The following is a 26323-nucleotide window of genomic DNA, read 5'->3' on the forward strand; positions in this document are numbered from 1 at the left end:
TCTCTCATGATTTTTAAATATAAATATATTTATAAGCAGAGGTGCTAATTAAAATATTTAAATGTCAATATAGTACGGGAATTGCTAAATCTGAATCATGTGTACCTGTTGAATAGGCCATGTCCAAGGGTCTTTAAAAATTACAGCCTCAGTTAGGGTGGACAAAATTATACAAGAAGTCATGGGAAATGTCAATCCATAAAGGACTTGCTGCCTTTGCTGTCACATCGTATTACCACATGTTAGCATCAGTTGAATTTGAGGAATGTCTGATAAATTTAATGAAGACAGAATGCTACAGTGTTGTATACGTGTTCCCACTTACTTAAAGGTAAGCATTTATAGGCAAGCTTATGTTTGTGAGCACTCGGAAGAGCACACAAGGATGCACACTAAACCATTAATTGTGGCTATTTCTGGCGGGTAGAACTGGAGGCAGTCTGTTGGGAGGAAGTCTGTTGACGTTTCCTTATGCATCCCCTACATGCTCGGTTTGTTATAAACAGCACTGTAATGTTAATAGTTTAAAAAATATAATTTCTAATGAAATTTATTAAAAAAGTAAATGGATAAAGGGGCGCCTTCTTGTAATTCCCATAGTCCTTTGAACAGATGCGAAGATCAAAACTATTTGGGACTCTTCATGAGGATCCAAGGTACATCATCCTGGATGACGGTTGAGAAAGTTTTCCGTCAACCTTCCCCTTATCTATCTAAGCAGGTACCTCCCAGAGCGAGTGTGGGACAGAGAACGAAATCAAGAATGAAGTTACTCATTTCAGAATGTCCAGTTCCAGCAGTGTTTGTGCGTGCTGACACCTCAACGCTCCCTCTATTCTACTATAAGCTCCATGAGAGCAGAGCTTTCTATTTCATCCAAATATCCCCACTTCCAGGCCTATTAGGAGATGATCAATAAATGGTTATTGAATGGTGACTGACTAAATGCCCATTCTGGGATGGCAGTTAAAGAGTTGGTTATTTCATGATTGTTCTTTACTGGGTTCTAGTTTACAGGACACTGTGCCACTGCCTCTGCTTATTCTGTGATCCAGAGGCACCGTCATTACTTTAACGTACATCTGTCTCAATAGGACTGCGACTTATGCAGGGGCAAAAGTCTGATTTTTGTTCATGTATTTTTTCCTTGTTTCTCACATAAATTCTGAATGTATAGTAAGTTGTTAAAAAAATGTGTTTTATTCCTCCAGACCACTCCTACCAATAGCATGAGGCCAACAGTTATTTGACCACACAAATAAACAACTTATTGCTTCTACTACCCATTCACTATCCCTCTAACGTCGCTTTTGATTCCACATCCCTCTTAAATCCTGTAGAATATTATTATAATCACTCTGCTCATTCTCTTGCATACACCCTCAACTTACTTTTCTCACTTCTCTTTGAAGTGCTTGTCTACTCTCTCTGCACTTTCCCCAGGAGTTCCTTCCCATTTGTAAGGCTTTAAATACAACATGTGTATCTAATGACTCAAAAATGAATCCAAAATTGATGCATCTAGCCTGAACTTTCCCTCCTGAAATTCAAACTCATATATCTGACTGCCTATCCTATGTCTCCACTGGGATGGCTATGGCTGTCTCAACCATAATATGTCCAATAGTGACCTCATTCTCTACCCTTATCCCAAATCTGCTTCTCTTAACAATCTTCCCCATCTCAGAAAATCCCAATTCCATCCTTCGGTTACTCAGTTAAATCATGACTCCTTTTTTTTCCTTTCCTCTCATGCCTAATTTCTAATTTTTTGGGCAGTCTTGTTGGAGCTAACATCAAAATATACCCATTATCCAAACTCTTCTTTTTACTGACGTTGCTATCATCTTGATCTAAGCCACTGTTAGACTCACCTAAGTGTACATGTGTCTCCTGCCTTGCTACCTCCCACCTTTCCACACTCCAACTCTCAATAGACATTGGAATGATCCTATTAAAACTTAAATTTAAATCATGCCACTCCTTTTATCAAAACCCTGCAATAATTTCCCATCTTGTCCAGAGTTAATCTGGCTACTTGTCACCTCTCTGGCCTTCCCACATACACCTTTCCTCCTTTGTTTATTTTACTGCAGCCATAGTTGGACTGATTTCACTTGCATGGAGGGAACAAAACTTTAGCTAAATTGAACCAACACTGATATATGTGAGGAGATAAATCAGCCTGCAGCATAATGGAGCTGTGCTGGTTTTTACCTTTGAAGAAGGCATATACCAACAAGACTTCTGGCAACCATTTCAGAAACCTTTTTTTTCAGAGACTACAAAATTCTTTGACATCATGCGAACTATGTTTCGCAATTCAAGAGTATGATTAGATCAATCTAGGAAGCCTATATATGTATTCTTATATAAATACATACATATATAAGAATAATTTTACTGATTACTCTGTGTGTATATGAAACATTTTTATTAAGGTAAAGTACTTTTTAAAAAGAAAAGAGGGTAGCCTGGGTGGCTCAGCGGTTTAGCACCTGCCTTCAGCCAGGGGCGTGATCCTGGAGATCCAGGATCGGGTCCCACGTCGGGCTCCCTGCACGGAACCTGCTTCTCCCTCTGTCTGTGTCTCTCCCTCTCTCTCTCTCTGTGTCTCTCGTGAATAAATAAATAAATAATTTAAAAAAATAAAAAGAAAACAGTTGCACTTAGTTGCTGGAAGTTAATTAAAATTTGGGAAATGTTAACTATAATTATTGATTTGTTTTTGGTTTAGTCCATCATTTTCAATCACAAAAGAATTCATCGTTAGATTCAACCAAACCGAAAATCCAAAAGAGAAAGAAGAATTGTTGGACCTAGCTAGAAAAAACATTCTCAGGTGCAAGGTAAATAGTACACTATTTGATTATTCAGTATATGGACTTTCTAGTCTAGTCAGGTGGGTGGTTACATGTTCTAAAATATCAAAAATAAAAAGAAATACCCTTTTTAGATTATTAAGTATCATTAAAGATATTAATGCAAAGTAAAAAGTAAAGTTAAAGCTTATAAGCAAATAATTCAACATCAAATGGCTTTTTTGCTGAAGATTCTCCATAAATTATTGAGGGATACAGCTGTTGACACTAGTCCAAGAACTCACCATAAAATGTGAAAGGCTGGCAAATAAACTTGTGATTATGATAACTCCACTTTTTCCTAAAAAAGGGTTGATGGATATACCATAATGTCCCAAAGAAGAAAGGAAGCTTCCCTAAACCTTCATGATACATGCACAGTATACTCTATTCTTTCTCCATAAGAAACTATTCCCCTAACTTAGAAAATACATTCTTTAAGAGAATGCTATTAGTTTCCAAACTTTCAAACACATGTCAAAACAGAACAGGAAGTGAAATAAGTAAGTCCTTGTTTTGCTTTTCTTACATTAGATCCAGTTTATGTTAGACAGAGAAATAATATACTAATGTACTATATATACTAATATACTTATATGTGGTACAAATATATATATATAGTATATTTATATATACCTATGGTACAAATATACCATATTACCAAAATATATACCAAAATATTCATGAAATAAAAGTCATGCAAAACTGGAGCATAAATTAAGCCATCTTATTTGTTGTGCTGGGATTATTTCCCAGTGTTTTAGTTTACTGTTGCTCATATATTTTAAATTTTTGAAAAAAAATTAATTAAAAAAAGAATATTCTTCTGGCAAGTATGCATGCTGGGAGGTGCTAGCAGGTACATTCATCAGTGAGCTTCTGTCCAAATGGCCAACTGCTCCCTGGGGAAGCCCCAGGAGTGGGCCCATTAAGGGAAGAGTGGCAATCTTTGGCACCAATAATGCATGCTCATTAATTTCACACCATTCACAGTGAAGTAGCCAGAGTTTTCCAGTAAGTTGGCATTAAGCTAATTTCAGTTGAATCACATTCAATATACTTTTCCTTCTAGAATCAGAGATGCATTCTCTAGGTGGGAAATGAAATGGAAATAATCCCTTGAAAGTGAAGAGTAAAAATTATTTGTAGCAAATAATTATATAATTCAGAATATTAACATTCTTTATACTTTAGCACTAATACATTGACATAAAATGTCAAAAAATAAAGTAATACAAGCAAAAATATAAAGTTTAATATAACCCTGGCTATAGAGCACAGCCTCATAGGGTGACTTTCAGAATATAAATAAGGGATAACCAAAATAAATAAGCAAATAAATTTGTAAGAAACTATACATTTTGGTTTGCCTTTTTCATGTTTCCCCATAACAGAGAAAACTGGGTCTCAAAACGTTAGGCTCTGGAAAGCATGTGCATCTTCCTACTGCGTGGATGGAAGTAATGTATCTCGCTCAGTGCAAAGGAGAAATCCAAGATGGTATGTACTCTTCCTAAGCTCTTCTCAGTTTCCCTGAGTGTTCTCTAGATTAGCAGAAAAGGTGTAACTTGTGACCTTTAATATTTAGAAATTGTGCAGCAGCCAAGGAAAATTTGCCTTTCTCTATAGAAATATCTTGTAATATTTCACTGTGAAAGCTCCTTTTGTAATTTTGAATTTATGAATTTGACTGCTCAACTTTTTAACTACAAAATTGTTTTAAACTTTTGTTCAGCACAGTCTTCATTGCTTTTTTCTAAAATTAGTAACTAATTAAAAAGTAATATAAAGTGTCATTGAAGTGATTTTTAATTACAATAGGCACTATATACATTTGGAGAAACTTGTTTTGGAATTTTATAAGTCTTACTCATAAAACGTTAACCAAATGGTCCTTTGTTTTTCACTTATTTCAAACAGCCATTTTACTCATTACCTTTCCATTTATCACTTCTCATTTATATGTCTCCTTCCAAAGCATCATCCAACCACTCTCAAAAAGAAATTAAAAAACATTATTTTTAAGGAGGTAAAATTTCTTCTATAATTATCCTGATTTTTATGTGTATGCGTTTTAAAATGAGATTTAGAATGTTAACCATATGAGGTCAGAGAGTATTGCCCCATGTAAATTGAGTTTTATAGGGCTGTCTGGGAGGTTTCAAGCAACAGGAAGAGTAAGAACATTTTGTATTTGACTTGAGTTTATGGCACTTTTATCACAGTGCTATCCACAGCTTGACCTCTATTAAATGTTTGAATGATATTGAAGTAAACATCCCTGGCTTATCAACAACCAGAATCTACTTGCTTTTTTTGTCCATTAAACCTGTTTTGTTCAGGTGTCTGGCGGTGGTCATGTGGTTCAGAAGGGAACTGAGCCTCCCAGCCTGGGTGCAGCGTGGGGGGGATGGGAGGGGCAATGAGGCTGGTTGATCTAAACTAATCATGGGAATTCCCTCTTGCTTGCAAGTGATTGGATTAGGAGTGGTCACAGGACCTGGTTCTACCCAGAGATGTAAAAATAGATCTATTTGGAGTACTTTTTGTTGAATTGCTTTTGGAAAGAAAGTACCTCTTCCCACCTCTGGGAAGAAAGCACCTCTTCCTTCCCTATACCTTTTGATTCCTTTCTAAATGGCTTGGTAAGAAAAAGATGCCTGGAGCTTGTGTGGTCATCACAGTCACCATGTACATCAGAACTAGAAGATGAAAAAAAAAATGCATACAGAGGGCAGTTAGGGGAGTGCCAGCCCTACGGTCTTTCCACCTATGATCTTGTGAAATAATAAACATACTCACTTTGAAGATATTTCTTTGCATTTCCTGTTACACATAGCCAAAGGCTTTTCACTTACCAAGATATTGAACTCCAAATAAAACCCCTAAATATGAATTCTTCTTACCAGCTCCCCAACTGAAAACCCTCCACATCTGTGTCTTGCGTCTCTCTCCCCCGCCACCCTCCCTCTCTCATCTGCTGCTCATTCTATAGTCCTCCCTCCATGCAGCAGTGATCATACTAAAGCTTAAATCATTTCCAGTGTCTTCTGATTACACTTAAAATAAGCCCCGACTATGTCTGACTTGATTCCTACCTGCCTTCCCTACTTATTCATTATGCTCAGCCATATTGGTCTGCTTCCTATTCCTTGGATGTGTCAGGGCTTTTCCTTCCTCAAGTCCCTGCATTTGCTGTTCTTTTCAGATATTTCATGACAGCTCTTTTCAAAATCTTTGCAATAACTTGAGGTGTAATTTTCTCTAGGGCCTTAGCTCTATATTCTTCCTCTTTCATCTCCCCTGGGGCCTAGATCGTCTGTCTTGATTTTCTAGTTTTCCACTCTGCTCTTTATAGCACTTGTCTTTAGTGCTTTCTTTTGTCATCCAGTTCTGCCCCTTTGCCCCTTCATTATTTGTCTGGTCTGGTGATCTATTTTGTGTTGGCTGGAACATCTGGAGCTCCTTGTGCATTTCTCTCTCTCTCTCTCTTCTATCTCTAGCTCTGTAGTCTCTCCAGTTTAGTGACTTCTGAGTAATTAGATTTTTTACATGGCAGCTAAGTGTCTTTCTTACACTAGCCAGAGCTTTCCTACATTAGCCAGAGCTGGTGTCTTGAGAAAGAGATCCAAGTGGCTCAAGTGGTGTATTGACTTTTCTGATCTAGTGTTTTATTGATTAAAACAGTCACAAGACCTACTCAAGTTCAAGGGGGAAGGGGTGTGGACTTCACTTTTTGATGGGAGGAGTGTCAAAGAATTTGTAAATATTTAACCTTTTAAATTTTTAATATTTTAAAACCATAATCTGGTTTTGGTGACAGCAAATAGTTAATTGTAAGGCTTAATTATAGCATGTAGACAAAAGCATGATCTATAAATTGTGAAGTTTCTACCTTTTTAATATTTCAGAAGCTTTAAATATGCTTTATGCTTCCCTGGACTATGCTTCCTTTGATTATGAGCATCTGCCTACCTTATTTTTTGTTGCGGAATCAGTTTTATATAGACTCTGTTGTGATGCATTCCAAAAGACATACTTATATTCAGTTGAAATAAAGCTGACAAAGGTATGTTGTAAAATATTTTTAATATGTTTTAATTACTACACATACTACATGTAGTCATATGACCCCTGTTTTACGATCTAAACAGGACATTTGGTTTTATTATGGAATATTCTCTTGTTTGGTAGTTTATGTTAATCTTCTTTAAATGTGGATAATACATTATTACCTAACATCCAAATGGAGATAGTTTGAGAAAATATAACTTCACCATCTAAGAAAATAATATTTAATTGAAATCAAGTTAGTATTTATGTATGCATATGTGTAACTTTTGTCCTATTTTAAGGATTTTTAAATGCCATTTTCCATTTAAAAATGCTGACAATAACCTTAGCTAGTTGCCCAGTTTGAGAAGAGTTATTCTCTCAGTATTCTGTGGCATTTAAAGCCATAAGATGGGAAACTATCTTCATGAGGTTCATGTTTTACAAGGTCTTGGATGTCATTTGTTTCTGTTCCCTGTGATGATTATGGTTGCCTGTGGCAAAATTTATTATGAATAAAAAAAATAGGTTATGTAGTAGTTTTATTTCAAAGAAAATATAAAGCTAGAAGAAAAATGTAAAAACATAGATATTTTTAGGATATGCATATTTTAATAATTATTTGCAAAAATTATTAAGTATTATTTGCAAAAAGAATTTCTTACTCAATTTCACTATGTAGTGTTAGAAAGTTACCATGGAAATGTCCATAAGTCAACCAGGGCGTTTTTGGAAGATACTATATTTTAGTCCTTAGAAATCAAGCCTGGATCCTCTCTGACATGTTTGGGGGTAAAAGATTTCTGGTGACCAGGCGTGGTTCACAGAGCACGTAATAGAAACGGAGCGTGCAAAGAACTGAGGCTTTGCATAGGAGGATGGGAGTAGAAAGACAAGATGTTACCATGATGACTTTTTCTTCTGTCTTTTTCCTCTGTTTCCCAAACTATTCATTATGAAGATATAGAAAAGATTATACAATTATTATAGAGATTGAAAAAGTATCTACATCTCTATATATTTTCTAATGAATAAAGAATGAAAGGAGAAACAAGCAAAGCTGGCTTTTCTCCCCTTTTCATTTTCTTTATTTTTTTTAATTTTTTTTTTAATTTTTTTTTTATTTATTTATGATAGTCACACACAGAGAGAGAGAGAGGCAGAGACACAGGCGGAGGGAGAAGCAGGCTCCATGCACCGGGAGCCTGATGTGGGATTCGATCCCGGGTCTCCAGGATCGCGCCCTGGGCCAAAGGCAGGCGCCAAACCGCTGCGCCACCCAGGGATCCCTTCTTTTCATTTTCTTTAGTGGCCATTTTCCATTCATTGCCTTTTATATTTTTGCTACCAATAAATGCTATAAAATACAGCTTTAGCCATTGTACAAATCACTTATAATTTATATATACTACATCATTTATTTATTTAAAGATTTATTCATTTATTTTAGAAAGAGAGAGAGAGAGAGAGAGAGAGAGAGCACACAAGTGGAGAGGAGGAGCAGAGGAAGAGGGAGAGAGAATCTCAATCAGCTTCCCCACTAAACATGGAGCCTGACATGGGTCTTGATCCCACAACCCTGAAATCATGACCTAAGCCAAAACCAAGAGTCAGATGCTTAAAACTGACTGGACCACCCAGGCACCCGATTACTATGTCATTTATTTTTTAAAAGATTCCTATATCTTTTTATCTGACAGTTTAAACAATTTGCACACATAACACCTGTGAATACTTACACAGAACTTAACTTGCACAACACCTTGCACAGTGATCAGTGCTTTAGATGTATCAGACATAATTAACTTATTCAATCCTTATAACAAACCTAAAAAGTAGGTGCTATTATTGGCCATTATTTTACAGACCAAGGCATATAAATGAATTATTCAAGGTTTCTCAGCAGAGAAGATTTTGAAACTGAGTCCAGTGGACTCTCAGCCATAATACTACACATTTATTTTGGCTCTCAGATTTACTACTTTTAAAGTCTACTTCTTATTGTTCTAGAAAATATAAATTAGCTAGGGGAAGTAAGCATGCTCTATAAGTACCTTTGATTTCAGGCAAGAAGCCATTTCAGTTATCCTCCTTGACTTTGTAGAATTTTCATTATGTATCTGATAGTCAGTTGGAAGCTTTGGTTTTGATCTTTTCTTCAGTATGCTACACTGAAAGGTATTGCCAGGGAAGCATCACCCACCTTCATGGGCGCCATTTTGTTGATAAAGCTCAGCAGAAGAGCCAGAAATACTGAATTCCCTACTATTATTTACTTTCACATTTTGTGTGCATTCTTTCCTCATTATTTACCTGAGTGTAGAATCATCTTAAGTATTAAAGTCTACTTACTGAAGTGTAGAGAATAATATATAAGAAACAATAGTTCAATGTATTTTAGAGAGAAATATAAAGTGTTCTTCAAGCTTCTATAAAAAAAACACGGAGCACATAACCAACTATTAAATATAACACATAATAAATGTTATTTAGCATTTTTATTTCACAATTAGATAATAGAAACAGAGAAATGAAGAGAATAAGCCATAGAAAGAGAAGGAAAGAAGGGAGAGTAAGAATAAAGGAAGGAAAGATAGAGTGAAGAGACATCTAAAAGCAGAGATTCTGTCTAGGAGGCACAGCTCAAGCTGTCAAGCTGCAGAAAGAATATGTGCAAAAATGAGACGTGAGGAAAGATGCACAGAAGGTCCCAGAATATTTTAGAGATACAGACAGGCAGATTTTTAAATAAAAATTTAGCTTTTCAGAATATTATAGATGAAAACTGCTTTCCAAGCATGGTTATAACTAAGGATAGCCTCTGGGTCAGGTCAAACAACCAAATTGGGGTAAATACAGTGATCATTCAAACATCTGTTTTTCATATATTTTTCTATTTTGTATGATATTACAAATTTTTGAACATGAATTTTCCTTTCAGTATCTATCTAATTCCTTGCAAATTATTCCCCTTTGGTTAATTTTTCATTCATTGTCTATAACAATGAGTATTTCTTATTTTAATACTCTCACTTAGAATATTGCAGTATTCTTTTAAGTGATCTGACAATTTCCTCTTTCCATCTAACTTCAGTCTCTTAGAGAAGCACAATACTATATCAAAGTGGTCTGTATGAAGAGTTCCCTTGGATATACTTTATAAATGTTTTTTAAATTTTATTTAAGTCTGTAAATGGTGTATATTTATAATTTATGGATATATTTATAAATATTGATGGTGCATTCATAGAATTTATTTCACCAACAGAATTTTATGATGAAAGTACTTGGGAAACACTGCTGTAATAGAGAGTTCATGCCTTTTGGTGCAACACAGTCTTGGGTTCAAAGTCCAATCATGTCACTTATTTGTTAAATGATCTTGGTTGAATCAGAGACTTGGTAGAATGATCTTTTTTATTTTATTATTATTTTTTACGTATGGATCTGACAATAGCCTGCATTGTTGTTAAGAGGATTTGGACTACATGTATCTTGATAGTGATATTGTTTTGTTTTGTTTCCACAATCTTATGATTTAGCAACTTAAGAATTTCTGTTCCATTTATTTCTATGGTTTGTGGGGTTTTGTCCCATTTTCTGTGAAAACTTGCATATCATGAATTTGCAGATATTCCACTTTCTGTATTCTATGTAAAATAAACTTGCTATATACATGGAACTTCACGGAGGTAAGATACTAGTGTTTATTTATTTATTTAGTAGTGTTCATAAGGGAATTGGGATCTTAGTGTAGCCTAGTATACTGAGGAAGAATGTTTCTCAAAACCATCTAAATCAATGTTTTTAAAAATGTTTTGACTGAGACGTTTGCATTGCAAACCAAAACATGCATAATATACACTGATTTGTAAACTGAAACAAGGAACTGTGCAATGCACTATGAAATTTTCTTTTCTCTTTCATTTTGTTTAAAAATCCACTCTCAAATGATTTCATGACTCACTTAAGGGGCATGACTTGCAATTTGAGAAATACTGTTCTATAGGACACAGAACAGAATAGCATTCAGTATTGGTCATTATATATAATGTAGAGATGATTTATAAAAGTCTCTTGGCTGAACCAGTATTTCAACCTTGATATAAATGTTTTAAAGTTATTTCAAAAGCGCATGAACTCAAGAGAGTTTGAAATTGTTTCATCAAAAGGAAATGTAATAATAAAATGGTTTAGTTTCCTTATAGTTTCTAAACATTTATTGATGCAACACAAATATACTTTTTTCTTTTTCTTTTGACAGATTGGCTATTTGGTCTTCTTACGACTTTTTATATATTTCCTGCATGGTCACCTAGAAAGTTTTAAACAGCATTTACTTAGGCTTCAACCATATTTATACGGTAGACTCTCTTTTATTTTCTGCGCTTATAAATGTTTTATGTTATAGTTCGAGAAGCTTAGACTATCACTATAAAGAACATAAGCTGTATTTTATTTTTCATGAAAAGTAAGAGGTACAGTATTGTTGAACACAGTTTCTGGGCCAGACTACATGGGTTTTACTTTTAACTTTCCTACTTAACTAAGTGCATGACCTTGTCTGTGACTCAGTTTCCTCATCTGTAATAGAATCTACCTTTCTAGATTTCAAGAAAGTTTTATATTTTAGTATGGTAACACTAGTGACAGTGTAGATGCTGAACTGGAGTAAGGAGAATGTGAAGCAGGGTGTCAGTTAGCTATGACTGTAGTTGGGCAGGAGATGTTAAAGATTATAAACTTTTAAAATGAGAAGGAGATAGAGTAAAATAGTTTTGAAAAATATTTAAAAGAAAAAAGGCACTGAATTTGGTGATCAATTGGATCTAGTCTATATATAAGGGGAAATGAAGAATTCAGGAGGAATCTTTAAATTTAACATAGTGACAAATAGGATCAAGATAATGGTACTTTAATCTTTTTTTAAATTTTTTTTATTTATTTATGATAGTCACACACACACAGAGAGAGAGAGAGGCAGAGACACAGGCAGAGGGAGAAGCAGGCTCCATGCACGGTGGGCCCGACGTGGGATTCGATCCCGGGTCTCCAGGATCGCGCCTTGGGCCAAAGGCAGGCGCCAAACCGCTGCACCACCCAGGGATCCCGATAATGGTACTTTAAATTGAAAAAATTTTGGAGAAACATTGGACATATTGGATTTTGAAGATCACTCAGTTGGAAATACAGATTTGGAAGTAGGGAAATAAACGAAGACTGGGATTCACTTATATCATAGATATTAATGCAGATGATTTGCCAGTCATCCACGTTAATATGGCTGAAATAACCTCAGAGTGAAAGATGTTTCAGGGGAGAAATTAGTTCTAGGAAAAGGCTTAGAGAACATAAACATTTAATAGATTATTGGAGTGCCATATATCAGGAAAGGGAAGTAAGAGAATAGTGACACAGAAATCAAAAGAGGGGAGGTTCAAGGTCAGCATTATCCAGAGCTATAAAAATATGAAATAGTAGAAGGTCTAAAAGTTGATGGGTTTCTGTAAGCAGAAAGTCATTGTTGATCTTGGGAGCATTCCCAGGGGAGATGGGGAAGCAAAACTCAGACTGGAGGTAAACAAAGGGTGAAGGGAAGGTTTAAGCATAAGACAGAGATGGTGAACTATTACAAAGAACTAAGCTATAAAGAGAAGGAGAAATATGCCAATAGTTTGAATGAAAAAACAAAATAAAAAAAGAGTTTCACATCTCCCTTTCCAATTCAGATGCCTTTTATTATTATTTTTTCTTGCCTAATTATCCTGGTTAGGACTTGCAGTACTTTGTTGAATAAGGTAGGTGAGAGTGGGCATCCTCGTCTTGTTCCTCATTTTGGAGGAAAAGCTGTCCACTCCTCACCTTTGACCATGATGTTAGCAGTAGACTAGTAGTACACGGCCTTTATTATGTTGAGTTACACTCCCTCTATGCCTGCTTCATTGTGAGTTCTTTTCACCATAAATGGATGTTGAATTTTGTCACATACGTTTTCTACATTGATTAAGATCATTGTATGATTTTTAATTTTCATTTTGGTAATGTGGTGTATCACATTGACTGATTTGGGGATGTTAAACCCTCCTTGTGTCTCTGGAATAAATCCCACTTAGTCATGGTATAATTTTAATATGTAGTCATTAAATATATCATTTTAATCATTTTAATATGTTGCTGAATTTGGTTTGCTGGTATTTTGTTGAGGATTTTGAATCTATATTCATCAGGGATATTGGCCTATAATTTTCTTTTCTTGTGGCATCCTTGTATGATTTTGATAGGGTAATGCTGGCCTTGTAAAATAAGTTTAAAAGTTCCCTCCTCCTATATTTTGTACGAGTTTGAGAAGGATTGGTACTCTCTTTGAATATTTGGTAGAATTCATCAGTGAGGCTCTATGGTTCTGGACTTTTGTTTGTTGAGAGGTTTTTCATTACTGATTCAGTCTCCTTACTAATAATCACTCTGTTCATATTTTTTATTTCATCTTGATTCAGTCTTGGTAGGTTGTATATTCCTAGTATTTTGTCCATTTCTTAATTTATTTGAGTCCTCTTTTTTCTGTTGGTGAGACTAGCTAGACTAGGCTTATCAATTTATCTTTTCAAAAACTTTTTTTTTTTAGTTTTAAATAAACTTTTTAGTTTAATTGATTGAATTAATAAAAGATCAGAGGATCCCTGGGTTGCTCAGTGGTTTAACGCCTGCCTTCGGCCCAGGGCGTGATCCTGGAGACCCGGGATCGAGTCCCACATCGGGCTTCCTGCAGGGAGCTTGCTTCTCCCTCTGCCTGTGTCTCTGCCTCTTTCTGTGTCTTTCATGAATAAATAAATAAAATCTTAAAAAAAAAAAGGTCAAAGAGGAAAAGATTAGTATGTTGTAGGGTAAGAGATAAAAGGACTCAAGATATAAGAAAGGGAATATTTGGTGGAAAAATCATGGAGGAGGGAATAGGCGGTAACAGTGGAAGTGTTTTGGAGACTGACCAATAAATTTCACCACTACTACAAATTCTGACGGGTATGAAACCCAGACAGGCCTGGAGACTTAGCAGAATAAGAATTTATGTCTATCGTATCACTTGTTTTGATTTCTTCATACATTATAATCCTCTTTTTTACTCTTTACTGTGTTCAGCATGAGTCATCAAATAATCAGATGATAGTGGCAAATAAATTTTGAAAAATGATTTGAATAAAACCTCAAGATCTCACATTAGCTTGCTATTGTAGATCTATCCCAAGAAAACCAATAAGCTTGTTTCATATAAGGATAAAATCCCCAGATTTTGCCCCTTCAATCAAATACTGTTAAACACAGCCTTACTTATGCTACATTTCTGTCTTTAGCAACAGAGTAATTTTTACCTGCAATAGCAGGAAGCAATTGCTACCTATCCATATAGCCATCCAGTAGAAGAGTAGTTACTACTAATTTTCCAATGTCAGAATATTGAAACTCAGAAATTATCTAAAAGTGTACAAAAAGAACAGAATACAGATAGTTCTGTTAGATATGATATAGTGTTATGTTGAATGACATAATTGTTGCTATACTTAAAATATATTTAAAAAAACAACAGCAATAACATCCTGAAAAGGAATAAAACTGGAGAATGTAGGGTTAAAAATGATGATTTGTTTGTAGGATTGCAGTTTCAAAGTATCCATTTATGAATAGACTATGTTATAAGTTGATTTATTTTCGCCTGAAAGTTTCCAAGCATTGTTGTACAGTAACTATACTTAATTGGGCATTCGATCATTATGCAATTGCTGTTCGGAATTATATAAACTCTTAACTATCTACCTTGTAGTTTTTTATTATGCCACCAGGGGTCACACATAACATTATAAATCTTGAATAGATGGGGACACGGATAGCAGTTTCAGCATCTAAGAACTGAATTTAATTATATTTTAGTAACTAAAAGACAAATGAAACACAATGCAAGATATTAATGAGATGTTTATCATAAATTATTTTTCTTACAATAGCACTTTCTTCCTCTGGAGAGTCATATTACAAGTATCCAAACATCTTTTCAAATGTGCAATTCATTTTGAAAACCATGGAGATTATATGCAAAAGAGGGCTCTTTCCTGGGTCAGTTTTTAGCCCTGTGGAAAACAAGAAAAGCTATAAGAACGTAGATTCTGAGATGGTGAGTATATCCTAGTCCATAATGAATCAGGTAATATTACTATGATGAAATAATTGTGCTTGGCCAATACATGTAACATCCTTGAAGTTGAGTTTAGGTGGTGGGGGGGAGGGCGAGAGGAGTGAACAGCAAAAACACTAAACCATATGTACATTTCCTGGACAGTAGTAAATAGGATTAGGAGTGGAGCATCAATATGTGCCACTACTACTTTAAATAGAGCAACGCCATACTACCTTTTTCCTTATAGATTCCATCTCAGCTATTTAATTAATTGGAAATTGCAACGCAATTTAGATTAACTTACAAATGAGGATTTTAAGATAATTACGTTTGTATTAAAGGAAAGTACATAAAGTAGAGGCAATTAATGAGAGCAATTTTAATACTGGAAGCTTCTATAATTCATATATAATAACATTTAAAATGCTATTAAAATCAACTAAAATGTTTTTAAATGGTTCAGAATTGAGGAAATAAAATAATCATTAGTATATGAAAAATTTTCTTTTAGTTTCTAACTTGGACATTAGTGATCAACATTAGAGAAAACTGTCCAGTCATGTAATTCCTTGCTATGTAATAAAATATGTATCATGGGAACAGAGCTACAATGAGCCATAAAACACTGAAACCTTGATTCTTTTATTACTTTATTTTTCATTATATATACTTATTATTTTATAGTTTATGGACAGAAAATTTGTTTTTCTAATAATTTCTTAAAAAGGAAAACATAGTGGGGTGCCTGTGTGGCTTAGTTGGTTAAGCATCCAACTCTAGGTTTTGGCTCAGGTAACAATTTCAGGGTTGTGGGATCAAGCCCCTGTGCTGGGCTCCACACACAGCTTAAAGTCTGCTTGAGATTCTCTATCTCCCTCTCCCTCTCCCAATCTCCCCGATCACGTGTTCTCTCTCTAAAATATATAAACACATAAACAAATCTTTAGGAAAAAAAGGAAAACATATGTCTAACATAAGGGAAGTTGAAACAGAAAAATTTAAGATTCCTTTTTCAAATAGTTGTATTATGAGTTGCCTCACAGTTTTCCATGCTTCTCTTGGGAAACCAACTAAACCAACTAAAATATAAGTACTTAAGGAAACACATTTAACCACATCTATTTGTGATCATTAAAGGCTTTTGTGTTTTCTCTTTGTCTCATTATTTGGTGAATCACTGACATAAAGTGACATATGCTAAATAATTTGTTTTTTTTTTTTTTTTTTTTTTTTTTTAAATTTTATTTATTTATGATAGTCACACACAGAGAGAGAGAGAGAGAGAGAGGCAGAGACACAGGCAGAGGGAGAAGCAGGCTCCATGCATCGGGAGCCCGATGTGGGATTCGATCCCGGGTCTCCAGGATCGCGCCCTGGGCCAAAGGCAGGCGCCAAACCGCTGCGCCACCCAGGGATCCCCATGCTAAATAATTTGAACCTTTCAGGTATAATTACTAACGAGCACCAATTGCTTCATGCACAAAGGGATCTTGTTTTTAAGTTTAAAGACTACTTTAACAATAAATTTATAATCTAAGATGTTAAACAATGGTAAGGACATTGATCATGAGGAAGAAAGATCTGCTTAGCAACTGACTATATGATTTAGAGGTCCATTGAACTCTCTACATCCCCATTTGCTTATCTTTAAAAAAGACATCATCACCACCACCACCATCGTCATCATCATAATCATCATATTCACCCTAACTAGTCTATAAGATAGTGGTGAAGATTGCAAAAAAAGCATGTACCTTGTAAATTATTAAGTGCCATGAAAATTTAAACAATGATTATTGAACATTATATTTAGGAACTCACTTTAACTTAGGCAGTTAAAATATGATTTTCCTCTAAGGACATGATTATGCTGACTAAATAATTATGTTTTACTATGTAGTTAATTGTGCTTAATGTAGTGACTTGAGTGTTTTTGCTTAAAAAAATAAGATATTGTGAAATCTTGACAATACGAGTGTTCTGGTTATGAAGCAGGCAACCTTCAATGTTGATTCTGCTTATATTTAAGAATCTAAATGTTCGACAAATCAGGAAAGAATATCCACTGGAAAATAAAAGTATCTTCAACAAGTGGTATTGTGAAAATGAACAATGAAGCTGGACCACTTTCTTACACCATACACAAAAATAAACTCAAAATGGATGAAAGACCTAAATGTGAGACAGGAATCCATCAAAATCCTGGAGGAAAACACAGGCAGCTAACTCTTGGACGTCGGCCACAATAACTTGTTGCTAGACATTTGTCTGTAGGGAAAGGAAACAAAAGCAAAAATGAACTATTGGGACTTTATCAAGATAAAAAACTTTTGCACAGCAAAGGAAACAGTCAACAAAACTAAAAGACAACCTACAGAATGGGAGAAGATATTTGCAAATGACTTATCAGATGAAGGGCTAGTATCCAAAGTCTAAAGAACTTATCAAACTCAACACCCGAAAAACAAAAACCCAGTCAAGAAATGGGCAGAAGACATGAACAGACATTTCTCCAAAGACATACAAATGGTCAACAGACACGTTAAAAAATGCTCAACGTCACTCAGCATCAGGGAAATGCAAATCAAAGCCACAATGAGATACCATCTCCCACCAGTCAGAATGGCTAAAATGAACAAGTCAAGAAGCAACAGATGTTGGAGGAGGAAGGGGAACCCTCTTACACTATTGGTGGGAATGTGAACTGGTGCTGCCACTCTGGAAAACAGTATGGCGGTTCCTCAGGAAGTTAAAAAGAGAACTACCTATGACCCAGCAATTGCACTACTAATTGAAGGAGTACGTGCACCCCAATGCCTACAGAAGCAATGTCCACAATAGCCAAACTATGGGAAGAGCCCACATATCCATCAACAGATGAATGGATAAAGAAGATGTGGCATATATAGATAATGAAATATTACTCAGTCATCAAAAAGAATGAAATCTTGCCATTTGTAATGACATGGATGGAACTAGAGAGTATTATGCTAGGAGAAATAAGTCAGTCAGAGAAAGAAAAATACCATATGATCTCACTCATATGTGGAATTTAAGAAACAAAACAGATGAACAGATGGGAAGAGAAGACAAAATAAAATAAGATGAAAACAGAGAGGGAGACAAACCATATGAGACTCTGAACAAACTGAGGGCTCCTGAAGGGGTGGTGGTGAGGGGGGATAGAGCAAAGGGGCAGTGGGCATTAAGGAGGGTACTTGAAGTAATGAACACAGGGTGTTGTATGCAACTGATGAACCTCTAAAACTAATAATACAACATATGCTAATTAAATTAAATTTAAATAAAAAATTAAAAAAAGAAAGATGCTATCTAAAAAATGTATGTATCTGCTTAGGGGCACCTGGGTGGCTCAGTTTAAGTGTCTGCCTCTTGGTTTCAGCTCAGATCATGATCTTAGAGGCTTGAGACTGGGTTCCAAGTTGGGCTCTGCACTCAGCATGGAGTCTGCTTGTCCCTTTTCCCTCTGCACCTCCCCTCACTCTTGCACTCTCTCAAATAAATGAATTTTTAAAAATTAAAAAAAAAGAATGTTTTTGCCTAGAGTGGAACAAGTCATTAGTCTCTGTGCCTTTTTCTGCAAAGAACAAAGAGCATAATTTCAATGTTTTCTAAGTTCTATTTCAGCTCTATACCTGCAATTTTGTGAAGGTATTAGAACAGATTGTAGCTTATTAGATTTATTGGTTTCCTTTTTCTCCTCTCATTCCCACACAATATAAAGAATTTGAAAGGTAGGGTAGCTTCAGTGCTACTAAAATTTCTGGTTCAGCTAACTAATTTAGTGCTTGATTACATATTTGAGCATTGTTCTCCATTTTCAGCCCAACTTCTTCAGGATAGCGTGGTCTGAGCCAGCCTTTCCAGGTGAGTACTTACCATTCAATACCCGTCTCTCTCACCTACTAGAAGAAGACAGGAGGAATCTGAGAGGAAAATAGGAATATAAATAATACATCTGTATTCATCCCCCTCCTCCTTTTTTTGTTATTGACATGCCATAGTAGAGGATTTGTGGGTTAGTTTCTACAGCCCATCATTCTCCAATAATGCTAAAAGGTCCATGACAGCATTTTTTGGCCACTGCAAAATGTTTTGTTTTTAATGTATTAATCGGCATTAGAGCAAAAGCCTAAGCATTTTGTTTTCCAAGTGCTGCCATAATATTGCTGAAAAAAATAATTCTGTGGGATTTACGTATTAGGATACACACAATTTGGGTGTTGGTTCTCTTTAAGCATAGGAAATTTCCTTTCCCTGCCGCTAGAACCCATTTCTCCTTCTAATATCCTTTTAAGCTGATCCAGACGCGAGGTTTCCATTGGCTTTGACAAATGGTGCGCTTTAATTAGCTCTGTGGCTTTCAGAGCCAGAACACTGGACTGAGTTTTCCATTCTGTCTGTTGCTCACTAGCAGAGCTGAATTTGCTGAGTACAGTTGTCACCTGATAATAAAAACATAGTTTTTTTGGAGATAGTAGATTAAAACTCAAGTGAAATCCAGTAGACCCTTTACTAAATAGCTGCATCTGTCCTAAAGGACAAATAGTTTTCTGAAAACTAGGAAATACACAGAGTTTACATTCAAATGTGGTTAGCAATCTCATCCTCTAATGCTTTAAGTACTTGGGAAGCCAAAGGCATTATCCAAATTTGGGACATTTTGCACTATACTGCAGTTGTACGTGGTTACTAGGAATTGGCTTAGACTGAGACACAGGTCCTTTAAAATTAAGAGTATTATCTGATGATTCATGTCCTATTATCTAAGTAGCACATTTGTGTTGAGAGCTCCTATCCTGGCAATCTCAACCATCCCCACTATGATGGGGGGATCAAAAGCTATCTCTGAACAGCAAAAATACAGCTCATCCTTCAGAATTCATTTCTGCTATAGAAGAGAGCCCGGTCTGACATTCAGAGCTTGTGCACTCAAATTTGCATAAAATCCAAGCTGATGTGGTTATCTGAAATTTCAGCCAACACTAGATGAACAGCACTTCTGTAGGTGGACTTCTCAAAGTAGGTGTTGTACAAGCTGCAACTGATAGCTTGTTGGAGGATGTAAGCGAGAGGATATGGCCACTGGTTGATCCATGAGCTGGACCTGGGCAATCTGAGCCTCCTCCTTGGGATGCACATTCTGCTCACGTTTCCCACAGCTGGAGCCATTTTTAAGGATGCAGCCTTGAGAGAACAATGTGTTCTTGAGACCATCTGGGTGGTATAAGTGACGGAACCCCATTAAGGCCTCCTTATAAATATTAAGCTACAGGTGGGTCCAGAGATTTGCTTGTCTTGCAACCTCCTAACACAAGCTTCCTAAGTAAGTTCCCTGGCTTATTAGACCTATCACCTACCAATCTGGAATGGCCTGTCTCTGTCTTGGCCTCTGTGTGGACAGCAAGACAGGGAGATGAAAGACCTATAAAAAGTGGTCATAAAGCCAAGAAAAAAAGGAAAAAGGGAAGAGAGAAAGGGAAGGAAGGAGAGAGGGAGGGAGGGTGGGAAGGGGGTAAAAAGAAAAGGTTCTCAGGAGTCATTTAATGCTCTGCTCAGTGTTTTTCAATCTGTGTTAAAAGGTCCCTTTCAACTTTTTTTTTTTTTTTAAGATTTTATTTACTTATTTGAGAGAGAGAGAATGCACAAATAAGGGGAGGGAGAGGGACAAGTAGACTCCTCCCTGAGCATGGAGCCTGACTCTGGGCTTGATCTCATGACGGTGATATCATGACTTGAGCCAAAATCAAGAGTTGGAGCTTAAATGACTGAGCCATCAGTGCCCTCATCCTACATTATTTTATTTTATTTTTTAGATTTTATTTATTTGACAGAGCCCGCGCACAAGTAGGTGGATTGGCAGGCAGAGGGAGATGGAGAAGCAGGCTCCCCGCTGAACAGAAAGCCTGCCATGGGGCTCATTCCCAGGACCCTGGGATCATGACCCCAGCCAAAGACAGACGATCTACTGAGTCATGCAGGCACCCCGTACACTATTTTAAATATAAAGCTTTTCTATGGAATATTCTAACATTCTAAACATCGGCTTGTTTTCATTTGCCTTTCTGAGTGAGTGTTCCCCACAATCAGTAGCCTTGTGCACAGACTTTATCTTCCTCATGACTTTTATCTCCAGCATCTGAGTTCCCAACATAATCAGTACACATCTGTGGGACTTAACTAAATAGTTTACTAGAAACTTTAAGATTTATGTATGAATTTCTGGCCTTTCAACTTAAGAATACTTACCATGAAAATTATCTTTAAATTGTAGATATGATGTTGTTTATATAATAAATGAGAATTATAAAGCCTTTTGGAGTCTCTTTAAGTGTTTCTTTTGAGCATAAAAGAATGAAATATCATCTGATATTAAGTACCTATCACAAGATGTGTGTTTGAATCTGTATTGTTGGCAAAAATTCAATGAGAGTGCTATGCTATCAGTATCTAACAATAAAATCAGGTTTCTTTATACCAGTTACTTTACTAGACCAATTAAATCTAAGAAACTGTTAGCACGCCAAGAAAAAACAGATAACAGCCTATTTTTTCCCTGAGTTTGTAGACTTTTAAAACAGTTACTTAGCACACATTGACCTTGTCCAGCTAGGCATGTATATTTAGCCCTTAAAGTAGAAATACACATTTTAAAACGCGATTTACTGTGTGATCCTTTTTCAAACTTTTCCCTCTACCCTCCTCCTTGGGTGTCAGGAAGAACTAAGTCGTATAGGGTCTAAGAAGCACAATTATTCGAATGATTGTCCTGTAGAGGATAGAGGATTTTATCTTACTGTGGAACTGATGTCATTGAACAGACGGGACCCATGTGAAAATCAATGAAGACCTTAGGTTCAAGTTAACAAATGAAGCAAAATTTGCTTCCCCGAAATAGGCCTCTTTGGCATAGGGATATTTTAGGCTGATTATTTTTAAGAAATCACAGACACAGGAGAAGCTGTGAAAACTGAGTAAAAGTTACCCTTTTTGTAAGAGATATTTACATTTTTAAGAGAAGTCTGCATTTGTGCGGGTGTCTCCCCCTCTGGACGAGGAAGAGAAGGATGACTCTGAGTCTCTAGAAACTCTTAATCAGTGGAGAAGGCGATGATAAATCTGCATATCAACCTTACCCTTGTTTACTGTAGGCTTTTCCTGTTAACCATCCATAACTGCCCAAATCCCCTTTTTGTCTTTAGCTAGACATGTTACAGACAATGGTGGCCTGGGCCATTTTTAAAAGTATTCCTGGGTCTCCCCCATGTGTACAGGAGGTATACATGTTATTAATCTTCTCTTTGGTTTTCTCCCGTTAATCTATGTTTTTATTACAGGGGATACAGAGGCTTTAACCAAGAACCTGAAGGGTAGATGGAAAATTATCTTTTCCTCCTCCACACTATATATACTTACAAAATATATACTTGAGTAAATTGCTCTGTTTGGTGTAACATGAAGTTTAAGAAAATAATGCATTTCCATTTGAACATTTAAAATTTATTTTCATGTTTATTCAAGTCAAATAACTCTTTCCCAGATATATTCTTATGTTGTTGTTTATTTATTTATTTTTTATTTTTATGTTTTAATTCCAGGAACACTTGCAGGTTAATCAGGGAGGATATAAAGTTAACCACCTGCTCTGGCACTGTGTGGCTGCCTGGTCTTGTGTTCAGAAGAATAGTCCTCAGTTGAATAAGGTGCTGGAACATCTCATCTTTCATAAAATGCAGCTTCAAAAGAAATGCTGGTAAGAGGGATTCTATAAATCCAAAGTAATTCATGGAAAAATCTTTGTGTTTAAATGTTAAATAACCTTTGTATTTAAATGTTAATCACACCTTAGTTGACTATGAAAATAATTTATAATCTCAGTTCCAAATGCAAGTGCAATTTATATATTTTGTATTAGTTCATTTCATCAATAAATTGTTCCTATCTCATTTTTTTTGCTAGCTTGCATGCATGTATTGCATAATTTATCTTTGGCAAATGAAATTTGTTATTGATAAGAAGTGCATCCCCCCCGTTAAAAATATCATTTATTTTTTTAAGTTGCTAAACAACAACAGTGAGGTACTAGTTTGTTATCCTTGCAGGAAGTATACTGAGAGTCTGTTTCTTTATGCCTTACTTGGAAAGTATAACAAAAATAAATCTTGACTGGTAAGTGTTCATTTCCTCCTGTACACATATTAATTTGAGAAGGAAAAAGAAATCTTAAATTACTATGAAAGAGGACATGGGTTCAATGGAGGAGAGAAGAATTTTAAAGGAGTATTTCTGAGGAAAGTGATCAGAGGAGATAGCCCTTTTCAATATTTGGGGACATTCAGAGTTTTGAATTCCTTCTCCAGTGCCAATGGTAATAATAATAACAACAACAATAACAGTGATGTGTCATGCTATAGCCAAGTTGCAAATTCAATCCTCATATAGTTTTCTTAAAACTAGTTCCTGTTTTTAAGCCTCTGGCTGCCCACTCTATACCAAAGGTCTTCATGTATGTAAATTCTAAGAGTCTGGAGAGTTCCTTATAAAGGAAAGTTATTTTTCTACTTTCGTTTGGAAGTTTTTGGAATTCTAGATCAAGTAAAGATTTCTGGAAGGTGGCTTAGAGTTTGCTTAATTTCCTAGAAATAGACTAGTTCAGATGATGTTTCATCAAGAACTTAAATCTGTCTTGTCCTGTGATGAGAGACATCTACTCAATATTGCAGTTAACAAAGATTGTGATTCCTTTATGTTTTAGAACTAAGGATAATATCTTTAAATAAGAAAATTACAATGCAAATAGAATACGATTTTAATAAATAATAATATAGAGCTGATAAATATAACAAATATTAGGGATCCTCACTGGTACAAAGTAGGTTATTCTGAAAGCCATGGTGGTTCTTTCAGACCACTCGTACCTTAGAAAATAAGTAGGGGATTCACATATACAATTTAGTTTCAAAAGGGTCTAGAACTATTTTAGCTCTTGGAAGACTAACTTGATTTAAAAAATAAGAGAAATTACATTTTAACATAAAAATATGTATTTCACGACTGTCAAGTTTATTTTCAAAGCACTCTAATAATTACCAAATAAACGAGTTTAAGGAACTACCAAGATAGTAAAAGTGGAAAAGAATAGCTAATTCCAAAAGTCAAGGAATTGTTTTTTTAACCAACTTTCAGTTTGACTGGACTCCGTCAACATTGATTCAATTTGTTAACGATTTGTCTTGTTAAATCAACTAACCACAGGCCCCAGTTGGTGTTCACTTAGACCAAGTTCCCAGACTGGTGCATAATACAGACTCGAATTGCAGTTTCAACCTTCCCCTGAAATTTAGTCTTTAAAAGGTTAGCTAGGAATTTTTCAGTCTGCACCAATGAGCCTGCTACTTGGGCCCTCTCTGTCTCCCTAGATGCAGCCTTGCCTGGAACAATGCTTTTCTTTTGCAAATAACTTTCTTGCCCCAGTGACCCTCCCTCTATCAAAAGCTTCCAACTCCTTGGAGCTCCTCTCTACTTGCTCTGGGTGCTGCTTGATTGATGAATCACTTAATAAATCCATGGGACTACAAACTTAGTTGCTTGACTTTTGCTACTTAACGATCTTTAAGGTAGTTGTTTTTTATACTTCGTGTTTTACATATTCGGGGCCACTGGAGATCATGCATAACTTTGCAAACGGAGAAACGGGGGCCATGTTTGTTATGCTTACTAGTGAGCGGAATGAGATTTTTAGGGTCGCAGTATAGCCTGCTTCAGTACGTCATCCCTCTATCATTCTGGCTGCACGAGTAAGGAGATGACCATTTTGAGGCATCTTGTCACTAAATCCGGACTTCTGTTCTGGGAAGACATGGTGGAAATTAAGTGAGGGAGGGGATAGCAGTGTTTGGACAATGCTGAATGAATAGAGGGGTAAGCTGAAAAAATTGTGAAACACAGTGACTGTTTAAAATCAAAAGGAAAAGACAATTGTTTAAAAAAAAAACCTGCCAAATAATTTTGATTCTGTCTCTTATACTGTTTTTTTAAATGATGGCCGTTTTATTTTTAAAAAGTGATGACTCTAGTAAACAAAAATAATCCATTGGCATTAAAAGATTAACGTTCAAGTTAGCAATTTGCCTAACTTCTGCTAGTCAATTTTTCTGTTGTAATGCTAATATTATACCAAATTCTAAAGAATTAAGTTTCTTCTTACAAAGTATTTATTTATGTAATAGCCTATACAGCCATCAAGAAGTCATTATTCCAGATAAAGCAAAACAAACTGTGATGTAATTATGAAAATCAAACCAGAAATGCTTTCCATTTCTGGGGAAACTTGAATATTGATCTTACATACTCCTAAGATTGGGTACGTGTAAAGAATTAAGAAAATGAACAATGTATTTAGAATGAGATAGAAATATTGGGGCGCAGGCTTTGATCGTAAATTAAGACTTTGCCAGGATTTGCGGGACCTAATAGCCCTGGAGTCATGACACTTGGAAGATAAATTTGGTGTAGTACTTGAAATTCAATGCCAAAGACCATTAAGAGGAGTAACCTGAACAATTTTGTTTTCTGTGAGTATCAGTAAAGTTACCATGATGATGAATCAATGTTCAGAGATTTAAAATGCAGAGGGGAGACCATTCAACTGATGGATCAGAAGATCTTTGATTCATAGTGGCAAAAGTTGCGTGTGCCCAGACGAGTGAGTGGTTTTCATCTGCCCATTTCTGATGTTCTCCATCAGTAAATAATTCATCACGTAGGTCCCTGCCTTGCTTTTCATAACTCCCTTTATGAAGATTTTACCGTAGCAAAGGATCCATGAAAGGACCCAGGAGAGGCATCACAGTTAGAGCGACCTCTGCTCACCAGCCGATGGTGCAGAAACCCCGCAGAGGAAATGCACTAAAGACAATAGATTATAAAACTGGGTGAAGAAGTGGGGGGGGGGGAATGGCCTACATGACCCCCCCCCCCGCTATCCTGCACCAGCCTTTATCTGGGAAGGTTAGCTGCCCCGAGCTGCAGATCAGCAGCCTGCTGTAAGGCAGATTTCCATTTAATATGGTTAAATTTTCTATGAGGCATCCTCCTCTCAATGCTCCACCCTGCAGTTTGGCCTTTTATAAACTGCCCCATTTGCTCGGGGAAGATAGCTCGAGCCAGTGCAAAAGGCTTTCTAATCTAACAGGAAAATAATGAATTGTGTTTGTAATTG

General features: G+C 35.9%; 1 protein-coding gene across 12 annotated transcripts in view; it reads left to right on the top strand.

Moving 5' to 3' along the window:
* The window catches only part of TMEM232 (transmembrane protein 232), a 111224-nt gene that overhangs the window by 33484 nt on the left and 51417 nt on the right, over positions 1-26323 (top strand). For 11 of the 12 annotated variants that reach the window (XM_041751984.1, XM_041751985.1, XM_041751994.1 and 8 more), the window contains 6 exons: positions 2738-2849; positions 4256-4361; positions 6773-6930; positions 11179-11278; positions 14912-15078; positions 22701-22855. In XM_041751984.1, the coding sequence (XP_041607918.1) occupies positions 2738-2849; positions 4256-4361; positions 6773-6930; positions 11179-11278; positions 14912-15078; positions 22701-22855 (798 nt within the window). The remainder of the gene's footprint in view (positions 1-2737; positions 2850-4255; positions 4362-6772; positions 6931-11178; positions 11279-14911; positions 15079-22700; positions 22856-26323) is intronic. The other variant, XM_041751995.1, reaches the window with a different exon arrangement.

Source organism: Vulpes lagopus, chromosome 4, assembly GCF_018345385.1.
Source record: "Vulpes lagopus strain Blue_001 chromosome 4, ASM1834538v1, whole genome shotgun sequence".
NCBI lineage: Eukaryota > Metazoa > Chordata > Mammalia > Carnivora > Canidae > Vulpes > Vulpes lagopus.